The sequence below is a fragment of the Kogia breviceps genome, chromosome 3, assembly GCF_026419965.1.
Source record: "Kogia breviceps isolate mKogBre1 chromosome 3, mKogBre1 haplotype 1, whole genome shotgun sequence".
Lineage (NCBI taxonomy): Eukaryota > Metazoa > Chordata > Mammalia > Artiodactyla > Physeteridae > Kogia > Kogia breviceps.
Genome location: NC_081312.1, coordinates 153,114,049 through 153,137,504, shown reverse-complemented (window position 1 = coordinate 153,137,504; position 23,456 = coordinate 153,114,049). Strand labels below are relative to the sequence as shown.

The window sequence follows — 23,456 nt, the reverse complement described above, 5'->3', positions numbered from 1 at the left end:
ACTCCCCTTTGTTGTCCTACCAAATTTTTAACTTTTGATTACATAGAAGGTTTCTAGGAAAAGGTTAATTACCAAAATTGATTAAAGAAGTGGGAAAAACCTGAATAATCCAATAATCATATAAAAAGTTTTTAAAAGTTGTCAAAGAATTACTTGCCCCAAAATGTTCTGGGCCCCATTTATTTTTACTATCAAGGTAAAATTTTACTATTTATTTTACTTTCAAACCTTCAAAGAATAGCTTATCCCTGTGCTAAACTGATCCAGAAAAGTGAAAAAGATGGAAAATGTTTCAATCCATTTTATAAAGTTAACAAAAATTTTTATATTAAAAACCTGGAAAATATAGTACCAACCAACATTACTTATGAATACAGATGTAGTACTTTTCAACAAAATATTTGCAAGCCAAACCCAGCTGAATATTAAAAAGACAGTATATCATAGCCAAGAACAGTTAATGCCGGGAACACAAGGATGATTCAATATTAGGAAACCTATTAATATGATTCATCATGTTAGCAGGTCATACAAGTAAAAGAATATGATAATCTAGATAGCTCTGAAGAATCTTAGTAACCAAGCATATCGGAAATTGTAGCTTTAAATGGACACTCTTGGCAGTAGTTGTTTCTGTGGCGGAACATAGCGCCCCAGGAAAGCAGAGCTACACTAGGTGATGGCCAATCAGAATTTGGAAGCTGCGCTAGGAGCCTCATTTATCAACCCCCTCCCTCCAGACAAATATCAGAGGAGGAAAATCAACACACACAAAAGTCGATGGAGAATGGGGTCTATTAACTAGGGCAGTGTTTTTTTCAAACTGTAAATATAGTCCATGAGTAGGTGATGAAATTAATTGGGTCTTAACCAGTCATTTTGTCATAGAATCAACTGGAATGGAGTGGATATAAAAACAGGTATCACAGTGAACCACTCATGGAAAGAATTAGCATTGTTTCTTGAAACTTTTGTTCCAAAAATATGTATGAATGCATAGATATGTACATGCATTGAGTCATGATGTAAAATGCACTTCCTCCTGTGGGTTTTTTCAGTCAAAAAGCTGAAGTAACACTGAACTAGGGGATTGAGGGGAATCAATTTCTAGACTTCTACTCGCAACAGACTAAGATTTAAGGCTAGAGTTAAAGTTACGAGTAAGATGGGAAGGAAGGTATCATAGCCTCCCTATCCAAGAGGAACACCTATCTCATGAAGTAAAGCTGGCTTCACATCACGAGGTGAGACTTGGCTACAATTCCTCATTAGTGCCGACTCCTCCCAAATCAGTAATGTTAGTTTGTGATGGTGGTGTGAGTGTAGCAACTAAACTATGCTCTCTGGAGCTATATTGCCTCAATGAAAAACCTGGCTTTGCCAGATTAGAGTAGATTAATTATTCAAAAATATTCACTCCTACCCCTAGAGATCATACATATGATCTCTAGGGGAGGAGCATACTTGCCCATCCCAATAATTTTGTGAGGGTTCTTTGGGGGGAGGCTTATAATTTAGTCAATTTTATTTTTTTAATTTTTTAATTAATTTTTATTGGAGTATAGTTGCTTTACAATGTTGTGTTACTTTCTGCTGTATAGCAAAATGAATCCATTATACGTATACACATATCCCCTCTTTTTTAGATTTCCTTCCCATCTACAGCAGGTTCTCATTAGTTACCTATTTTATATGTAGCAGTGTATATATGTCAGTCCCATTCTCCCAATTCATCCCACACCCCTTCCCACTTTGGTATCCATAAGTGTGTTCTCTACATCTGTATCTCTATTTCTGCTTTGCAAATAAGTTCATCTGTACCATTTTTCTAGATTCCACATACAAGTGATATTATATGATATTTGCTTTTCTCTTTCTGACTTACTTCACTCTGTATGACACTCTCTAAGGTCTATCCACATCTCTGCAAATGGCACTATTTCATTCCTTTTTATGGCTGAGTAATATTCCATTGTATTTATGTACCACATCTTCTTTATCCAGCCCACCCCAATAATTTTGGACTTGGCCATACAACCTGCTCTGTCCCTACCTCTGACTGTCTTCAGCTATGTGAGTTGCTTCAGCCAGTGGGGTTTTACAGAAATGACACAAGCAGACTGCATAAGAAAGACCCTTATGCCTTTGGACTTGCTCTCATGTGTCTTTTTTATCACCATGAGAACATGTTCTTCTCAGCCTGCTCGTCTAAGAAGAAGGATGAGAGACCCATGGAGCAGAACCCCATTAAAAAGAGGATCCCTATCAGAATAGAAAGAACGCTCACAAGATCAATGCATACAAATTTTTAAAAATAGAAACAAATATAAGCAAAATGCAATCAATGAACACGTATCTCTAGATAAATTACTCTAAAAAATCACAAATAAATTATAAACAACCTGATCCTGCTTTTTAAAACTTCAGAAAGAAATACAAGAATTTAAAGAAAACATTTTAAGACAACAGAAAAAGCTTAGGAAAAAAAATGGCAAAAGTTGTAAAAACATTACAGATTTTACATTAAAAAACCTTTCCGGAAACACATGCACACATGCTTATGAAGATTAAAAATTTTTTACACTATGCCCAGATGAAAATATAGACTTTGGAATAAGGAAGAAATCATGTATGCATCGCATCATGGCAGACAAAGTGAGGCGCATACAAGGGTTAAAAATCAGATTGGCCAGAGTTCTCTTCAGTAATACTCAATGACAAAAAATACAGAATCAATATTGACAAAGACCTGAAGAAAAAGACTGGGAAAAGTTTTCTTTGATTATATTGTTGAATTTTTTCCTGTTCTTTTTAAGAAATATTAACACATGTTAGATCTCCTTTGTTACCATTTTTCTATAATCATGTGTATGTTTGTCTTCTACATCATCTTATAGGAGACCCACTCTGTCTAGCATGTCCCCAGTTGCTTATTCCACTGCATGCACTCTATTTCTGTTGTTTGTAATGGGATCAGCTGTTTGCTGAAAAACAGCAGGAGGAGGACATGAGGTATGAGACGGGGTGAACTAGACTAGTCCACAGCTTCGATTCTGCACTGTTGTTGGGCTCTTTCTCTTACTAAAGATGTGCTTTCCTTTTCTCTAGAGCTACACCTTCCTTTTATTTTCAACTTCCAACAGTCAGGGAGGTTCTCAAGAAACCCCCTTACTCCACAGCATTTTGGTCAGAAAAGTGCTGTTTTCTTCCTCCCTACGTTATCTCACTCTACCTTCCGTGGTCTCTCCCTGTAGGAGGTTATGTTGTACAATTAGATGATAAAAATTCTGTGTCAGCAATTTTCCCCTTCAACTCTATGTCCCTTGCCATTTTTGGTGTCAAACCAGGCCTCTCTGGGGACAATACCCACTTATTTTTGTGTCCCATCAAGGCCTCCAATTTCACTCTTCTAACCAAAAGTTTACTAGATAGGCACAATTTGTGACAGTCATCATTAGAGAAACCTCTGTCCTGCTCAGAACACAAGGAGACACATGTCAGCCTGCAGGGTCCTCTCTCACTAAGGTCTAGATTTCACAGTACTCAGAAAACAGTACTTCAGAGTTCATGTTTACAAACAGGTACCATCTCCTTGTTTTACTGGAGATAAACTTCATTCTTTTTGTTGCTGTTTGTTTGTTTTATATAGTTTTGTGGGAAGGAACTTGTTACACCTCCATTATGCCATTGCCATTGAAAACAACAGGATTTTTGTTCTTGGAACTTGCCCAAATAACTTTAAAGACCTTCTGGACTGGTCAAAACTATAATATTGATGAGAAAAGTCATGCCTTAGAAGATACTAAACACATTACAAAGCTATAAGAACTTAAAAAGTATGATATTAGCACAGGAAGTAACTGACAGAAATTTTAATGTTTAAAAAGAAATATAAGACTAGAAGAAAACATAGATTACACCTATTTTCTCTCAGTATGAGGTTATTTCTAAGCATGATGCAAAGGCAATGAATTCTTAAACTGAGACTCCTAGAGTAGGCAACTTGAAAATTTTAAAAGTCAGTTTATCAAAAACATAAATAAAATTAAAATATTAATGACAAAATGAGGAAATTATTTGCAGCATATTAAAGACAAAAGACTCATATTCTTTACATATAAAAAGCCACATACAAATTAATGAGAAATTCTCAGTAGAAAAATAGGCAAAAATATGAAGATAAAATCTTTTATTCTATTTCTAATGTCTCAAGGAGACAATACACAAAAGCAGTCATACAAATGGCCCAAAAGTATTTTTAAGAATCTCACTACTAAGATTTCCTTAAATCTTACATTGCCAACTATTGCAAAGAGTACACATTGATAGGCGCTTTCAGAAAGGCAACTAGACGCTTTCTGAAAGGCAACTTGATAGTATAAATCAAAGGTGTTAAAACTGCACATAGCTTTTGACCCCAAGATTATGCTTCAACAAATCCATTTTCTTAGAAATGTACTCAAAGGAAATAATCATAAATGTGAGCAAAGATGGATCTGCAAACATATTTTCATAGCAGCATGATTTGCAACAGCAAAAAACTGATGAACTTAAATGTTCAGCAGTAAAAGAATTAGTTAATAAAATATAGCACACCAAATGATGCAATACTATGAAGACATTAAATATTATTATATTATAATAAATATAAAAATATTTAATGACATGTAGAAATATTCCTCATGTTAAATCTTTACAAAGTTATAATCAAAATACAGTGTAACCACTTTTTAAAAGATACATATATATGTTAATATTCTAAGAAGAATATTGGAAATGTACGCAACAAAATCCTAACAACTGTTAGAATGAAAGGTGTTTTTCATCTTTGTCCTTTCCTGTGTTTTCCACATTTTTTTATAATGAATATGTTTATGTTTTTAAATCAGGGGGAAAATGGAAATTTCAAAAGAGAAAGTGAAGAGAATTTAAAGAGTCCTTTAATACTATAAATGAGTTTTTATTAATAAAAGAGAGTAATTCTTCCTTAAAAATTTGTTTTTCAAAATAACATGCTATTATATTTGTAAATGAAGGCTTGGAGAACAGATGAATTTCTGAGCATTTGACCACAATAATTTATAGCATACATTAGCTGGAGCTGTTCAGTGCTGACAAATTCCAGAAAGTAATTGCATAAAATACTTGGGAGAGGAAATTGCTTTATGCTTCCATGCTATTTATGGAAATTAGCATCTTTGTAAAAATAAACTGAGAGCAATCACAATCATAAACCTTGAAATGTGGTTTCCAAAAGATGTTAGCTCTGCTGCTTTAGGATCCATTAACAATGCAGAGGGGAAACACTGCCTACTTTTTTTTCTCTGTTATGAAATAACTGCATACAATTGCTTTTCTCCTCCTGGATCTTTATTGCCTCCCTTTCTCCTGGCTGCCTCCCTTTGCAGTGCATATATACTGAAGTGTTCACTTTGCTCAGAAGAAACTTCCTAATGATCCTGTTTCCTTCTCAAAGAGTATTACATATTTCCTTTTTGTTTTTTAACATCTTTATTGGAGTACAATTGCTTTACAATGGTGTGTTAGTTTCTGCTGTATAACAAAGTGAATCAGCTATACATATAAATATATCCCCATATCCCCTCCCTCTTGCGTCTCCCTCCCACCCCTCTAGGTGGTCACAAAGCACTGAGCTGATCTCCCTGTGCTATGCAGCTGCTTCCCACTAGCTATCTACTTTACATTTGGTAGTGCATATATGTCAATGCTACTCTCTCACTTCGTCCCAGCTTACCCTTCCCCCTCCCTATGTCCTCCAGTCCATTCTCTACATCTGCATCTTTATTCCTGTCCTGCCCCTAGGTTCTTCAGAACCATTTTTTTTTTTTAGATTCCGTATATATGCTAGCATACGGTACCTGTTTTTCTCTTTCTGACTTACTTCACTCCGTATGACACACCCTAGGTCCACCCACCTCACTACAAAATAACTCAATTTCATTTCTTTTTATGGCTGAGTAATATTTCATTGTATATATGCACCACATCTTCTTTATCCATTCATCTGTCGATGGACACTTAGGTTGCTTCCATGTCCTGGCTACTGTAAACAGTGCTGCAATGAACATTGTGGTGCATGTCTCTTTTTGAATTATGGTTTTCTCTGGGTATATGCCCAGTAGTGGGATTGCTGGGTTGTATGGTAGTTCTATTTTTAGTTTTTAAAGGAACCTCCATACTCTTCTCCACAGTGGCTGTATCAATTTACATTCCCACCAACAGTGCAAGAGGGTTCCCTTTTCTCCACACCCTCTCCAGCATTTATTGTTTGTAGATTTTGTGATGATGGCCATTCTGACCAGTGTGAGGTGATACCTCACTGTGGTTTTGATTTGCATTTTTCTAATGACTAGTGATGTTGAACCTCCTTTCATTTGTCTGTTTGCTATCTGTATATCTTCTTTGGAGAAATGTCTATTTACATCTTCTGCCCATTTTTGGATTGGGTGTTTTTTTGATACTGAGCTGCATGAGCTACTTGTATATTTTGGAGATTAATCCTTTGTCAGTTGCTTCGTTTGCAAATATTTTCTCCCATTCTGAGGGTTGTCTTTTCGTCTTGTTTATGGTTTCTTTTGCTGTGCAAAAGCTTCTAAGTTTCATTAGGTCCAATTTGTTTATTTTTGGTTTTATTTCTGTTTCTTTAGGAGGTGATCTTGCTGTGATTTACTTCATAGAGTGTTCTGCCTGTTTTCCCCTAAGAGTTTTATAGTGTCTGGCCTTACATTTATGTCTCTAATCCATTTTGAGTTTATTTTTGTGTATGGTGTTAGGGAGTGTTCTAATTTCATTCTTTTACATGTAACTGTCCAATTTTCCCAGCACAACTTATTAAAGAGGCTTATTCAGTTCCTCATATTTAGCAATCCACAGCTTCCCCTGAAACTACTCTCTCAAACATTACTGACAATTTCACAAGATCAGGGTGAATTTTCACCTTCGTGTGTCCCTAAAACTAGCTCAGAACCTACTTCAATTCTTCCCTCTTTCTCTCTCAGTCCCACATAATCACTTGTCAAGTTCTATCCCTTCAGGTTCTAAAATGGTGCCCATAATCACATCCTCTTGTTGAGAACTACTCCCCCCTCCCCACAGCCCCATGCTCTCTTGTGAACTGAGCTGAAGTTCTCATCAGTCCCAACCTGCACTGGTGCCAGCGGCATCTCAAGTGTGTTCCCAGTGGTCCAATGGAGTCTTACTGGTGTCTCCCATCACCTCCTGGTCAACGCCCACAGGACTCCATGCTGCCCACTGAATCAAGTCCTCTTTATCACGTATTTATTTAGTGTGCTCGGCAAGGTCCTCCCCAGTGTAGCCACAAACTATCTTTGTTCATCCTTATTTCATACCCCATGCTGTCAAATACCCTACTCTTCAAACATACAGTGTCAGTGGAAACAAAGAGGACAAAACAGATTGAAGACACATTTCTTTCCTTTTTTTAAAAAAGTCTTTATTGAATTTGTTACAGTTTTCTTCTGTTTTATGTTTTGGTTTTTTTGGCCGCAAGGCATGTGGGATCTTAGCTCCCTGACAAGGGATCGAACCCGCATCCCCTGCATTGGAAGGTGAAGTCTTAACCACTGGACCACCAGGGAAGTCGCTAAGAGACATTTCTGAGATGGAACAACTGGAAGTTAGTGGCTGGATAGGTACAAGGAAAGGGCAACAGAGAAGAAGGCATCTAGAGTGGCCCCAGGATTCTGGGTCAAATGGCTAGAAGATGGAGAATCCAGGCACTGAGACCGAGCTGGGTGGGTGGTGAGGCTTTCCATCTAGGAGATATTGTGCCTGAGGCCCTCAAGGAATATCCTGGTGGAGGTAAGTAGCAGCTCACAGATATACTGATCTGCAGCTCATGGAAGAGGCTGACAGAAACCTCTCAGAGATACTGGGTGTCTTCCATTTTAGTGAGGTTACTGAGAAGAAAGAAGGGAAGGAAGGAAGGAAGGAAAGAAGGAAGGAAGGGAGGGAGAGAGAGAGAAAGAAAGAAAAAGAGAGAGAGAGGGAGGGAGGAAGGCCCAAACTAAGCTATCAAAATTGTGTTTTATTTTCAATGTTTACATTTAACAGTTGATGTAAAATAATAGACAGTTTTTTTATCTTTTCAACGTATATATAATCCTATTTGAAGAGAACATCAAACGCCTAAATGTGAAAGCCTGAATCATTATGAGACCTGGGTCCTCCGGTGATAACCCCAGGCAAGAGCTTCTGGAGGGGGAACCAGCAGAGTGATGGAGGCTGCCTGGGGAGAGCACGTGGACAGAGAAAGAAGAGGGCAAAGGGCAGAGCTCTGGAATAAAGCAGCTTTTAAAGAAAGCCAGAGGGCTTCCCGGGTGGCGCAGTGGTTGAGGGTCCACCTGCCGATGCAGGGGACGCGGGTTCGTGCCCCGGTCCGGGAAGATCCCACATGCCACTGAGCGGCTGGGCCCGTGAGCCATGGCCGCTGAGCCTGCGCGTCCGGAGCCTGTGCTCCGCATCGGGAGAGGCCACAACAGTGAGAGGCCCGCGTACTGCAAAAAAAAAAAAAAAAAAAAAGAGAGAGAGCCAGAGACGAGCCAATAAAAGAGCCAGAGATGGAAAGGTCAGAGAGGTAGAAGAGAAAAGGGCGTGCAGGTGTCACAGACGAGCTCCCATTCATTCTCCCACTGGATTCTCACCAGCTCTAGGCAATGACTCTGTAACTATCCGGTAACTCCGGCAACTTGGTAATAAGGTGGAGTCTGCCTCCAGGACAAGTTTAGGTCTTTCTGCTCGGACTCCACCTTTGGTGTCAGCACAGTTTGGAATACGCAGCCAAGATCACTGTAGAGGATGCAGTCACACAGGAAGTCCATTTATAACATAAAACCCAGAGTGCTGGAAAACTCTACCCAAAATAAAACAGGGGGAAGAGGAAAAAGGCCACAATGTCTACCAAGTGTGTAGCAAAGCATATTCCACTAAGAACAAATTATTTTAAGGCAATATTCAAATAAGTGATCAGAAATGTGAGTATACAAAGTTCACTACAGATGGCTAATAACAAACAGAAGTGAACAAACCATCCTGGAAACAACCCAACTGTCCAGTAATGAAATAATGCATTTAAACAAATTACAGTATTGTGGTATATCCAAAAGTGCAATGAACACAGCCATTGCAAACAAAAATGCAGTTATATATGTGGAAAGATGTTCATGACATAATGACTAAAAAAAATGATGCATAAGACAGTATGTTTAGCATGATTCCATTTATCTAAACATATGCATATATTTATATCATATTTATGTATTTAAAAAGTCTGGAAATGAAAATGTTAATAATTATCTGGGCAGTCATATTAAGGCAATTTTTTGAATTCTGATTTTCCTTTCATTTATCTATGTCTTCTATTTTTCTACAAATTTAAAAATAAATATTTTAATTTTATTTTTATTTATTTTTGGCTGCATTGGGTCTGTTGCTGCGTGTGGGCTTTCTCTAGTTGCAGCGAGTGCTGGCTACTCTTTGTTGCAGTGCAGGGCTTCTCACTGCAGTGGCTTCTCTTGTTGCAGAGCACGGGCTCTAGGTGCACGGGCTTCAGTAGTTGTGGCACGCAGGCTCAGTATTTGTGGCTTGTGGGCTCTAGAGTGCAGGCTCAGTAGCAGTGACACACGGGCTTAGCTGCTCTGTGGCATGTGGGATCTTCCCGGACCAGGGCTCGAACCCGTGTCCCCTACATTGGCAGGTGGATTCTTAACCACTGTGCCACCAGGAAAGCCCCCAATTTTTCTACAATTTAAATGTTTTATTTGCATAATTTATCTGCTAGCGGTCAGGGCCTCTAGACACAGAGTGTCAAGTGATGACAATGAGCTCAATCAATTGATTGTTATTTCTTCTCTTAAACGTCTTCCTTGTATAGGGAACAGCAGGAAAAGTGTCACAGAACTCGCCTGGAGAGTTCTCTGGAAGGATGATCGGGAGATATGGCAATCATGCATATGAGAACAAAGAGAGAAACAGATGAAAAGAACGAAAAAACAAAAGGCCCTACCACAAATTAACTGATATCATAAGAAGCTATTGTAAAGGGTGAATCCAAGTGTTACAGATCTCTAACCAAGGCTCATGGAGGACCCGATTCAGTCAAGAGGGTACTGACACAGACCACTATGTCAGACTGAATCTGCCACCTCCTTCTCCTGGGTCAGAAGAGTGGTTTGGAGGGGATTTCTGTAACTCACAACAAACACCCAAGTGTGGATTCTGACTTCTGATTTAAAGGAGATGGAGTGAAAGAAAATGTTGGGATTAATGTTGGTGGTGTCACAGGGGGAGAACTGCCACCAAGACCACAGCCAACACCAAGACATGAACTACTAATACTGGAACTTCCACCATGGTGACAGCCACAGAGACAAAAATACCACCAAGACCAGAACCACTCCCAACCCCAGGACAGATGAAAACCATAATGATCAAGATCAGAAACAGCGACAAGACCAAAAACAATGCCAGAGAGAACCTCTGAGACCAGAACCACCTAACGTAACAATATTTAAAACATCAGACCAGAACCACTGAAATCAGAGACCAGAACTACCACCAAGACTAGTATAGCCCTAGGACTAGAACCAACATGTCTAGTTTTAGTATCAAGATATTGACCCTTCCCAATGCCAAAACATTGGAATTTAGGGGGCAAAGCTCATGATAAAGAGGAGCTAAGTACGCACATTCTAAAGAGGGCTACCAACATAAGGTGACCTCTCCCTTAGAGCTCCCTAAGAAGGGATACCAGCTACCACCTCACTCCTTCCCATCTAAGAAGGAGGACTGAGATGTACTGAATGAAAAAAAGCATCACTCATTGAGACTGGGGATGCCTGCAAGGAGAGACTGGTGATCCACTCTCCAGATGGACATGAGCTTAGACTGGATCCACTGATCTGTCCTAGCAGAGCAAGGACCAGAGAACTGAAGGGAGTTGGCAGGACGGAGAGAGGAGCCAGCGCTGGAGCATCCCATACCCCCACCAACTGCACAGCAAGGATGTGAGCACTTCCTGTGGATTAAGTGGACAACACCAAAGGAACCGGGTTTAAACCATCCTGCCAGCACCCCACCCAACAGGGTTGCCTGGAGGCAAGAAGATCCCAGCAGCATGAGGCAAGCTGGAGCTGGACCTCCTGCTTCAGGAAAGGCATGTCCTGCAGAGCTCTCTGAAGAATTTACCTGTGCTTCCCAGAGGGCAGAGAGTCAACGAGAGCTAGAGAGACGGTGACAACTACCAGAGAGAGGCATCCAGTTAAGTCAAGAGCTGTTTGCCCTTCTCCCCATCCCCTCTCCTTGCTCCCAACCCCAGGAAAGCTGGACTGAGAAAAACTAAAAGGAAGAAAGAGCCCCATACCAGTCCTTACCACTGGTTGAGGTGAGAAGAGAATGGACCACAGTACCACCCCACTTCAGGTACCTGGAGCCACGTGTCAAGGCTAGACTAGACAGAAGGGAGATGACATTTAAATCAAGCAGGGAATCAAAATTTTAAATTGGACTGGAAGACTGCATGGAGGCATGGAAATGGAATGGATTTGGCAAAGCATGGCTGGAGCCCATGATTTGCTCCATATTTATATCCCCCCGAGTTGAGACTTCTCAATGAAGAAGGCTGGAAGAGAGAGGTGGAACAGCAGTGCCTGTCTTCTTAGGGAAGATCAGGGTCCCTAAGGAGCAGGCCCAGAGCAACAGGAAGCTTCCAGGGCCAGGGTGTAAACGGAAGATGGGAGGCCTTTCCAGCTGCCTGAGTGAAGGGAAATGGTGAGCTCCTCCAGAAACAGTCAAGAACGAGTTAGTAAAACACAAGACTGCTGACCTCGTGGCTTGCTCTGCAATCTATCACAGTTATTTGTGGCCAGTGAATACAAAGGTTTCAGTTTTAGCTGATTTAATAAAGAAAATCTAGTTTTTATTAAATGAGTTGGCACATTCCCTGCTCCTTGCAGCTCAGCCTCACACGGCTATTAACTCTCCACCAGCCTCCTGGTGGCAGCACTTACAAGGAAGGGGAGAGACCAAAGAAGACCCCAAGGGCCCCCCAAACACCCAAATCCCAAGATACCTCGGAGAAGCAGCTTTGATTCAAACTCAGGCTGACCCTAGGGAGATAACCAAGTGTCCAACCCTTGGGCGCCCCAAACTGACTTAGCCTTCACTAGAACATTCTCCAGGCCCCGTGATGGGACCAGCCACATCCCCAGCAGAAATCACAGGCATCTCACTTGTTTCAAAGGGTTAATACAGCAACAGCACTTACTTAGTACATTTACTACATGCCAGACAGTTTTCATTTTGTTTGTTACTTTTTTCCCCTTCACAATGGATTAACTCCTCCAGAAAATTCTATGAGGTAGACACGCCTTCTCTACAAATGTGGACACTGAGATGCAGAGATGTTTGTATAACAGGCCTTGAAGTGGTGGAGCTGGGATTCCAACAGCTGATGCTGTGGATGATGAAGCCCGCTGGCCTGAAATCTCTGTTTACAGCCTTCCGTGCACACTGCCCCATACATGGAAACAACACTGCAGCAGCACAAAGATATGGAAAAATCCAAAAGAGGTCAGTGCGTGATTTAAGCTGGGCAAACACTGCCCTTGGCCAAAGGTCAACAGATTGCCTCAAAACACATTTAAATTTTATAGGGTGGTGGAAGAAGGCAAAATGAAACTCTGTGCCTTGAAGCCTCAGCCTCATTTGACCAGCAACAAATCTCTGGAGCTCTCACAGCCTGTTTCAGATCTGCTGATGGGATGGAAAAGCAAGTCTCCATCCTTTTGCCCCAACACTACACCTCGCTGACCACAGAAATCCTAAAGTTACCCTGAAAATATTAACATTTGTTCTAGTAAAAGCTATCTATTGAAATGCGAATACGGGGTAGCACCAATAAAATGAATAATGGGGGAGAAGATGTACCTCACTAACCGGCTCTGCATGAGTCACCGAAATCATGGGACACTGGAGCGGAAAGAGGCCTTAGAAACACTAAGTACAAGAGTGAAATGAGAAGCAGAGAAGTCTGATTAATCTATCCCAGGGTGTACCTCTTTATATATGTGTGTATGCTCATCTAATAGACGTTAGAGCCCTTATTACGTGCCAGGCCCTTTGCCAGCCTTCGGAGTACAGAGGCCACCAAGCAATGTAATAAGAAGTTACATGTGCAAGGAGGGGTTGTCTTGCTTTAATTCATACAAGATACCGTATGGACCAGCATGTTCTAATTCACACAAGGTACGGTATGGGCTAGCAGCATACCTCAGGACACAATACTAAGATGTGCTCTGCACCTTTAGATGTGGGGGTACAAACTGCTTGGCTGAATCTAGTCTACAAATATATATGTCTGGCTTTCAATGCTTTAACAACTGAGAGATAGCATAGGAAGTCTGGATAACCAGCTATCTTGCAAAATAGTACAATCCAGCAATCCTGAGTTTGCATTCTCACTTGGCAATGATCAGCTGGAGTTGAGTAGAGGTTGCTCTTAATAGATGGAGCATGTACCATCAAATTGGCCACAGTCTCCGCCATTCCCTATTGTCTCTCAGGCAATGCTAGCTCCATTCGTTTGAGTCTGTCCAGTGGGTAAATGAGGATGTGATGCTTGAGCTGGGTCCCCCTGGAGCTGGTGGGAAAGACAGGATGCTGAAGAAAAGACTGCAGCGCAGGCGCACTGGTGGCCTCTTCTTGGTCTTCTCGAGCCCACAGGAGCTGGGTCTGTCGCTGGCACAACTGGTGGCACAGCGCCTGGCATGGGGCCAAGGCCGATTAGTGCTCAGTCTGTCCAGTGGCAGCCTCGAATCGACACGGGCCCACGAGCTGCCCACCGCCGCTGCCTCCACAGGGCCTGCCGGCTCTGCCCACTGGACGCTGGGCTTCTCCGACATCCGCTTGGAGCACTGCGAGAGCACTGACGGCCTTCAGCGGCCCCGCCTGCTCTCCACACTGCCCAGCCCCACCAACCAGGTGATCACTATTAACCCCGCGCTGCCTGTGGAGGAGGCCAACCAGGTGATCACTATTAACCCCGCGCTGCCTGTGGAGGAGGTGCCTGAGGACTCGAGGTGAGACAGGCCTTCCAAGGGGACTCCATTCTGCTTTTTGATCTGCTGATTCTGGGTGTGGGTCCCGATGGCCACACCTGCTCACTCTTCCCAGGCCACTCTCCGCTGCAGGAGCAGGAGAATTTGGTGGCCCCCCCATCGGCGACTCCCCAGAAGCCTCACACTTCCCGTGTTGAAGGCAGCTCCAAGTGGCATCTTTGTGGCGACTACAGTAGGCAAGGCAGACATTCTGAAGCGTGCTTTGGACAACAAGAAGGAAAACCCACTCCCCGCAGCCCTGGTCCAGCCCCGAGCTGGGAAATTCTGCTGGTCCCTGGACGAGGCAGCAGCCTGACTCCTGACCATGAGTGCCCTTCGGGAAGCATTCCACATTGTAACCTGTTGTAACCCAGCACCTGAGAGATGCTGCAGCTGGGACCATGCGCATCCCGAGTAGGCGGGACCTTCCGGGGCTGGGACCCGCTGCCAGCCCACTCCAGGCTTCGTTTTAGAAAAGCCCTGCGGTGCCACTGGAAGCTGATAGGGTCCGGCCACCAGCCCTGCCCAGGGGCTCAACCCATGGGCCCGTGGCTCCAGGTGACAGTTATTAAAAAGAGCATTTGAAGAAAGCAAGAGAGAGAGAGGGGGAGGGAGGGAGGACTGCAAAACAGTGTGATATGTGTTGACAGACGTAAACACAATACTTATTTAGTGGCTGAGCTAATGCCACAACCTGGTCTCTGCCCATTCATTGTGTCCTGGCCTGTAGCAGCCAAGTCTCTACAGTGCACATGCAGACAGCCGTTCCAGACTGAAAAAGACAGGATCCATCACAACCCCAAGTTGTCACTCGTATATAGCATCCACAGTGGTATCAAGGCACAGTGGTATTAGGACTCGGAGAGAACCCAAGCGATTGGATTATGCTTACAGCTAAATCAACTAGAAATACCACTTGCTGGAGGTAAGAAACAATTAGATTCTCTTTGGTATAAAATTAACATTAATCATACCACATCTTAGGTGACCTAGAATGAAACTCCTAAGTAAACAGAGGGATGCATACCATTCCTCTTCCCCTCCCTATTACCTGCAGGAGGGCAGAGTGCATGAAGACCATCCATATCAGCAGCCACCAGGGGCTCTTCCAGGAAGCCATGGGGTCCGGTCTCCTGGGGGTCTCACTTGCAGCCTAGAAAGGAGGAAAGATTTGGTTTCCATTCAGCTCTGGACCCAGTGGCAGCACTCATGACTTAACAGACCAACCAAAGGGAGGAACCCTGAGCCCCACATAATGTCTTGGAAAGGTTTGTGTTGGCCCAGGATGGAGCTACCTATTACAGGGTACAGGCTGTCTGGGGCTCTCTTTAGGAGGAGTCCACATCAAAGCCAGGAGGGCAGCCAGACCGGCCTCCAGTGTGCAACCCGTACCTCCAGCCCTCCAGAAGCTGAGCCATCTCTGCACCAGCCACTTCCCAGCCCTTTTGTCAGCAGCAGGGTGTGGCTATTGGCATCCCACTCAGGAAGCCCGCAAGGAGCCAAGGGTTAGGGCACCTGCCAGCTTCCATTGCTTCAGGCAAAACTGAGTCTAAGCCCAACTAAGCCAGCCCAGAGAGGGGATGGGAACTGCCTAAGGTCACACAGCAAGACGGTGACTTTTCTAGGACTGGAATGCAGGTCTTCTGATGGTTCAAGGCTTTCCCCACCAGAAGACACCGTTCATCCTCGGAGCCTCAGCCCTGCAGCCAGAGAGGCCTGAGAGCTGAGTTAAGGGAGGTTCGGAGGGCACAGCCTCAGAACCATACTAGCACAATCTCCTAAAAGTAGGTGAGGGCAAACCAGCAGAGGCCTTCTGAGACCAGGAGGGCAGCGGGGGCTTTCTTCAGAGTTCTCCTGACAGTCTGCAGGGAAATCTAAACGAGGCGAGCCTGGAAAAGCCGAAAAGCCGAGGTCACCCTCGCCTCTCGCTTCGCCTCGCGGGCGCCTTGGCGGAGCCGGTGTCCGGGGGCGGGTCGGTGGCTTCTCTCCATCTGGAGAAAGCATTAAGGGCCTGGCCTAATGCGATCCGCAAATGTGCTGCTGTTTCCGACCTGAGGCGGCGACTCTGGGCCGAAGGGAGGCAGCCAGTGCGGGGCCCTGGGACCCTGCGCCCCCCTCGCTCGCTCACTCGCAGCAGCCGTCCCGGCGCGCACTCCCCCGACCACCCGCCGCCTCGCAGTCCCCGGGCCCCCGCCGCCGCCGCGTCCCAGTCCCGCACTTCAACTTGCCACAGCGGGCGCGTCACTCAGCCCCTGGCACTCTAGGCGCTCGCATCCCACTTGCCAACCGGCCGGACCTTCCGACGCCCAAGACCACTAGGTGCTGTCAGCCCGTTTTCTACCTAGAAAGCCCCAAATCTGAAAATCCCCAACCCGGTGGAGTTCCCTGCAGTCAAGCGCCCCTGAATGTCTCTCCCCCAAACCACCGGGACCCCACGGAGTTTGCCCAGCCCGAGGTCTCCGAGCTTTGCCGAGCGACCCGGTCCTGAAGCTCCCGGGAACAAAGCAGTGCACCCTCCCGCTCGGAGCCCCGCAACCCCGCTCAGAGGTCACTGCCCCGTCTTGCTCCCCCGGAGAGAGCCTTCCCACCCCCGGGCGCCGAGCTCCTAGCACCCACCTGGCGCCGCAGAAGCGTCTGGGACGTGCAGCCCGGGCCGCGCGGGCTCGGCGCGCGCGGAGGAGAGGCGGACAGAAGCGGCCCAGTCAACACCTCGTGCGGAATCCGGGACCGGGACTTCCCCGACGCTGGCCTCCAGCCCGCGGCGCCGCAGTCGCCGCCGCCGCCGAGAAGTTAAATGGGGCTGGGACGGGGCCGCCCCGCCTCTCCCGCCCCCTCCCGGCGTGCGGAGCAAGGCGCTGGCGCGGGCTGAGGCGGAGGGTGCACGCCGCCACCTGCACCGCCCGGCAAGTGCACGGCGCGCCCTCGAGCCCGCCCTCGCGCCGCCCCCGCGCCTTCCGCCCGTGCAGAGGACGCCGGGGGCGCGAAAGGAGCGCGTGAGGCGCCGGGCCGCTCGGAGTGCGCGGGGCCGCGGCGACGGCGAGACTCGGCTGGAACGCAACGCCGCCCGCTTCCTGGAAGCCACTCCTCGCCTTGGGCCGGCCGCCAGGCGTGGTGCCAAGAGCCGGGATTGCCGACGCCGCCAGCGCAGCCGCCGGCAGGCGCGCAGGGGAAAGGCGGCCGCTGCGCCGCGAGCCAGCCGGGGCGCCCCGCCTCAGCCGGAGCCGGGAGCGGGGATGCCATCGCCCCCCCACCCCACCCCCCGCACATCCCCGAGCCTCCTCCCGCCCCGCCAAGGCCCGGGCGCCGACTCCGCTAAGTCAGGCCCAGAGGCCACACGGAGGCTTGCCCAGAACCGCTGGCTCGTGCCTGCGAGCCTCCGGAGCTCCCGGCCAGGCGTGACCAAAGTCAGAGACCAGTGGCCCCACCGGGCCTGCGCCGCCTCCGCCTCCGGAGGCGCCCAGCCCAGACCCCGTGCAGCGGCCGGTGGACCCACCACCAGGACTTTTGGCTGCCAGGGACCACCAGCGACCGACCAGTAGGGGTGCCTCGTAAGCGGGTACCTGGTGCCACTTCCTACGAGCCAAGCTTGAGCTGCTCAGCTACCCAAACCATGGGATGCCCAGGCCTGTGATTTGGGGTGGAGGTGTCAGGCACCGGGAGTGGGGTGAATTTCCTCGTGGACTTGTGGAAGTGAAGTAAGGTGGAACGCTTGTCCCTGGCCTTGGCCTAATCTCAGGGGTATAAATCCAAGGGCCCGGGATTCTCACTATGCCCCCGGCCAAGTCCTACCATAGTCATCATTTCCTTGGGTGCCTAGTGTGTGCCAGCCACGTGCCAAGTTCTTTATGTGCAACTCATCTTCACAAGGGCCCTGTGGTGACAGTAGCATTATACCCATTTCATTGATGGGAAAGCTGAGGCCCAGGGGATAACATAACTTGTACACAGTGAGTTGCAAAGTCAGGGTTGGAGCCCATATCTCTTCTCTCTAAAGCCTCCGTTTGTTCATCTCTGAAGTTGCTCTCCTGTCTGTTCTGTGTTTGGTACATTACAGGTGGTGTTAGAGCTTTACGGAGAGGAGCTGGCCCTGCACGCCTACCTCCCCTATCTTGCTTTCCTTAACTCGGTGATTTCCTCTGGCCAAGAGGAGGATCTCCAGGACGGTCCATGTAAAACGGCTGGAATCTTGCGGGAAGTTAGCAGAGGACATTCAGTATGAAGGAGGCAGAGGAGCAGGCGGCCGTGGGGAGACTAGTCACTGGGGGGAGTGGGGGGCTGGGCTAAACCAGAAAAAATGCACCCATGTACAGTCGATTCTCCTTATTCACCATATCAGTTATGTTCTTATAAAGTAAAGGGAACTTTATAGTGAATTTGGGAATACCAGACCATTGTTCCTGGGGAAGATACAGGGTTAGATTCCTGCCAGACTCTGGTCACTATATTCTCGTGAACCAATCAATAAATATGTGTGTTTCTCCTTATAAAGACATCTTACTTAATATATATTGATTCATTAACACTGAACCCACAACGCGTGCCTGAATGAAGTTTATCTAACACGGGTATGTTATCTAACACAAGGATTTTCTCCACAGGGCACATCACAGCCTTCTTCTGCTTAGGGGCACTAGACAGCACTTCAGCACTGCTCCGGAGGGCCATTTTAAACAGAAGAATCACCAAGAGAAAAGACCAAAATGTGAAAAGTGGCACTGATTAGGCCCTCAAAGGGTACTTGTTTACAGTATGAGAGCTGAAACAAGAAGGCAGAACATGGCCTTGATGGACCTTAGCTGGGAAAATGCATATCAGGCAACTCAAAATGTTCACCCCTCATCAGAGGACCATGAAAGTGCTGCAAGCATTGATTTGAGGGCTGCAAATAAATTTTAGCAAATAGGCAAGTTCACAAATATGGAATCTGCAAATAATGAGGATTGACTTTGTGCTTCTCCTATCAGGGTAGGGTAGAGGAATAATGATGTTAACATTTCCAAACACTTACAAGGCACCAGGTACCATTCCAGGTACTTTGCTTGTATTAACTCAGTCGTCACACCAGCCTATGGGGTAGGTATAACTTTCATTCCACTTTACAAATGAGACTGATGTAGAAAGATTTAAACACTGCATGTTCTAAGCAACTAGACTATACCGTTTCTCACGTCACTCACATTCCCACATGGAGTCCATTGCAAAAATTACATGCATATTCAAGATGAAATGGAGAATTCAAAGAGACATGCTTGTGCAGTGGCAGCCCTGCACTTCCTGTGACCCAGGAAGGCACTGAGAAGGCCTCTGGAGTGGGGGCTGGTGAGGGTGTTGGAAACATCTGAGCTGCTCTGCTCTAAAGTATTAGTGGCTCCTGTCTCATTTAATGAAACTTAAAAGCTTTTGCACAGCAAAGGATACCATAAACAAGACCAAAAGACAACCCTCAGAATGGGAGAAAATATTTGCAAATGAAGCAACTGACAAAGGATTAATCTCCAAAATTTATAAGCAACTCATGCAGCTCAATAACAAAAAATAAAACAACCCAATCCAAAAATGGGCAGAATAACTAAATAAACATTTCTCCAAAGAAGATATACAGATTGCCAACAAACACATGAAAGAATGCTCAACATCATTAATCATTAGAGAAATGCAAATCAAAACTACAAAGAGATATTATCTCACACCGGTCAGAATGGCCATCATCAAAAACTCTAGAAACAATAAATGCTGGAGAGGGTGTGGAGAAAAGGGAACACTCTTGCACTGCTGGTGGGAATGTAAATTGATACAGCCACTATGGAGAACAGTATGGAGGTTCCTTAAAAAACTACAAATAGAACTACCATATGACCCTGCAATCCCACTAGTAGGCATATACCCTGAGAAAACCATAATTCAAAAAGTCATGTACCACAATGTTCATTGAAGCTCTATTTACAATAGCCAGGACATGGAAGCAACCTAAGTGTCCATCAACAGATGAATGGATAAAGAAGATGTGGCACATATATACAATGGAATATTACTCAGCCATAAAAAGAAATGAAACTGAGTTATTTGTAGTGAGGTGGATGGACCTGGAGTTGGTCATACAGAGTGAAGTAAGTCAGAAGGAGAAAAACAAATACCATATGCTAACACATATGTATGGAATCTAAGGAAAAAAATGTCATGAAGAGACTAGGGGTAGGACGGGAATAAAACACAGACCTACTAGAGCATGGACTTGAGGATATGGGGAGGGGGAAGGGTAAGCTGTGAGGAAGTGGGAGAGTGGCATGGACATATACACACTACCAAATGTAAATTAGATAGCTAGTGGGAAGCAGCTGCATAGCACAGGGAGATCAGCTCGGTGCTTTGTGACCACCTAGAGGGGTGGGATAGGGAGGGTGGGAGGGAGGGAGACGCAAGAGGGAAGAGATATGGGAACATATGTATATGTATAACTGATTCACTTTGTTGTAAAGCAGAGACTAACCCACCATTGTAAAACAGTTATACTCCAATAAAGATGTTGAAAAAAATTAAGACATCATTTTCCCTTTGGATTCTGGAGCCTCTAGGGAGTGACCACATCAAGTTGGGAGGCCAGGGCTGAGGCTTTTGCTCTCCCACAAGTGCCGTTGAGTATCAGGCCAGCCCCCTCAAGGAACAGTTTGGTCGGGAGTGAAAAGCAGAAGGGAAAACATGACCAGTTCCCTGCTGGAAGTTCTGCCTTCCTGTTCACCCTAGCAGGTCTTGCAGTCAGTCCTACGTGTGTGGCTAAGGCACTGTGAGTTAGGATCACAAACTCCTCTACGTGTGGGCTGGACCTCACACATGCAGTCCTCAGATTCACCATCTAACTACGCCAAAGGGCTCTCCATCACCCTGCCCAAGTGGAGACACAGAGCCATCCCTCAGTCATTCGCACCCACTCTCCTCTCTTCCCTGAAGCCTGCCCAAATATTTAAACAAGACATTGCCAAAGGCATGGAGGTGGGGGAAGATTGGGGAGTGGGAAGAACAGAAGAGAACGAACCTCCAAAAAGCCAAATCTGTCTGATCAGGCCACTGGGTGTGGCTGCCCAACCGATCTATCTCCGATGGGAGACGGGGCTCAGATCCTTCCCTGCCTACCTCCTGGACTACCTCCCCCCATGAGAACCCCACCGCCTGGGGACAAAGGCAGTGCATTTCAATCCTGAGAGGTCTAAGAAACCAAGTTCCATTTCCTCCCTAAAATCCATCTTCTTGAGTTCCCCATTTCCCTTATCTGTCTCAGAGTTTCCTACCCCTACTCCCTGCATGGCCTACTGACTGAAACCAGACAAGCACAACAATGCAACATTTGTATGAGAGAGACAGACAGAACCAGGGAAGTTCCTACTAGTGAACTTCTGATGCTTCTGTTGGGGTATGTGTGTATTTTACCCTAAGAGAGAGGTGACATCCCTTCAGGGCTTGGGCCTGAATTTGTTCTTGATACAGAATTACTCTTTCTGGTTGCAGAACTCATGAGATGGACTTGAAAAGCACACTCAAGAAGACTGTGTCGGAGGCTTGGAGAAAAGGAGACCTTGTAGGCAAATCCTATAGAAGGTAGAGCTGACTGAAGTAGGAACGAAGGATGCATCAGGGGAAACGTCAGGTGAGCATGGTGTCTTAGGGGTGCGAGATTGCAGAGGGAGTGCTCTCACAGGAAAGATCTGTAAGGGAGCAAGGGATGCAGGATAGGGAAGGGCGGAGAGCAGAGCAAGCCCGTGCCCCAGGGAAGGTCTAGCTCTCTCGTGATCCTCAGGGATCCTGGAGCTGAAGCTACACCATAGAGTTGCCCTGTCTCCAGGCAACAGGACTGGGTTGTATGCACGTGACAGTCATTGCTTCCACTGGAGCTGGGTGGCGGTGGAACCTCCTAAGCAGCTCTTATAAGCCAAAGGCAATGCTCCAGAGCAGGTCTCAGGTGTAAGTCCTGGGCTGCCACACTCACATAAGCTGGGAGATGGGTGTACTTGTCAATAACGAGGGTCTGGACAGGGCTCCGGCACCAACAGCATCTACCACGACTGGCTTCTCAGATGTGCCCCGCCCCACATGGGAAACAGACTCAGCCAGTGGTGATAGTTTTCTGCCTGTCCAGAGTACTTCTTTGGAACAAAAATTTGTTTTATAAAACGTGTTCAAGGCTTCTGCCTCATAAGCAAAAAAAAAAAAAAAAAAGCCCCTGGGAGGAGGTGTGACAGGAGTGGTTCTACTTGGTGAGGGGCTCTGTGTGCTTTGGCACATCCCCCTTCCTGGCTTTTCCTCTCATCCTGCACCCAGATCCCCAAGGAGCTGGGGATCAGATCATGCCAGATCCGTGATTTCACGCCTTCTTAGAGGTGCCAGATCCATCATTTCAAGTCAGGAGTCTTAGGAATTAGGACTGCTGCAGCACTGGAGGTCTGAGCCAGTCAAAATCTCTGTCAGGAGGGTGAGGTGGTGTTAGACTCTTTCTAGAAAGTTCCAAATCTTTAGGATTGGTCAAGGGAAAGCTATAGTCCCCCAAAGTGCTGCAAAGGAATAGAGTTGGGATTTGTTGACCCTTCTCAGGGCCAGAAAACTGCCCAGGCCCCAGAACCAAGGCTGATTTTCACGTGGTCTCCAGGGCTAGGAAGGTGCTGACCTTAGTTTTATGTGCATCTCATACTCTGATAAACCTGTACATATACACAGACATATATGTGCACATAGACTCTACCACGGAACATGAGAAAACCACAGGTACTCTAGGAAGAGTGGATTTACTAATGCCTTTGAATTCATCCCCTTTACGCTTGACAAGAACCTTATCTTCTTCCCCTCAGAGGCACAAGGCCAGTGTGGAGAACACTGGAGCTGTGGTCAGGAAATGTGCTACCTGTCCAGGCTTGGCCACACATTGGGGGACTCCAGGTAAGTCACTTCACCTCTCTGAGCATCACTTTTCTCCATTATTTTGTGAAATATAAAAATTAGAAAGTTCTAAGAGGTCCTTCCACTTTAACTTCTGAGATTGTTTCTATACTTTGCTTGTATAACATAGAAACATCTTCCTAATCTAGAACCCAGCTCTGGAAGTCTCTCCTCATTTCCCCACAACCAGAACAAAAAAGGCCTCTGAGCATCCAACTGACATCAGATTTAAGCATATTGCATATAAGCAAATACTTATGTCTCATTTGAGACTATTGATTCTTTCTTTGCATACAGTTCTCACATGTTTGTCATCTAGTTTTCAAGGCTAAATTAGAGGCTATAATTAGAAAGGGACAGAATACCTCCAGAGAAAAGGGATACTAACAGCATAAAGGT

At 45.8% G+C, this 23,456-nt stretch overlaps 2 protein-coding genes across 7 annotated transcripts in view; both read right to left on the bottom strand.

Moving 5' to 3' along the window:
* ADAMTSL3 (ADAMTS like 3) overlaps window positions 1–23,456 on the bottom strand; it is a 468,377-nt gene that overhangs the window by 415,028 nt on the left and 29,893 nt on the right. For 3 of the 6 annotated variants that reach the window (XM_067030017.1, XM_067030023.1, XM_067030018.1), the window contains exon 1: window positions 15,187–15,265. In XM_067030017.1, the coding sequence (XP_066886118.1) occupies window positions 15,187–15,255 (69 nt within the window). In that variant the 5' untranslated portion in view covers window positions 15,256–15,265. Of the gene's footprint in view, window positions 1–15,186; window positions 15,289–16,751; window positions 17,058–23,456 lie in introns of those variants that run through there. The other 3 variants (XM_067030022.1, XM_067030019.1, XM_067030016.1) reach the window with 2 other exon arrangements.
* The window catches only part of SH3GL3 (SH3 domain containing GRB2 like 3, endophilin A3), a 164,947-nt gene continuing 156,702 nt past the window's right edge, over window positions 15,212–23,456 (bottom strand). Inside the window, exon 9 of the mRNA XM_067030029.1 lies at window positions 15,212–15,288. Within this exon, the coding sequence (XP_066886130.1) occupies window positions 15,278–15,288 (11 nt within the window). The 3' untranslated portion in view covers window positions 15,212–15,277. The remainder of the gene's footprint in view (window positions 15,289–23,456) is intronic.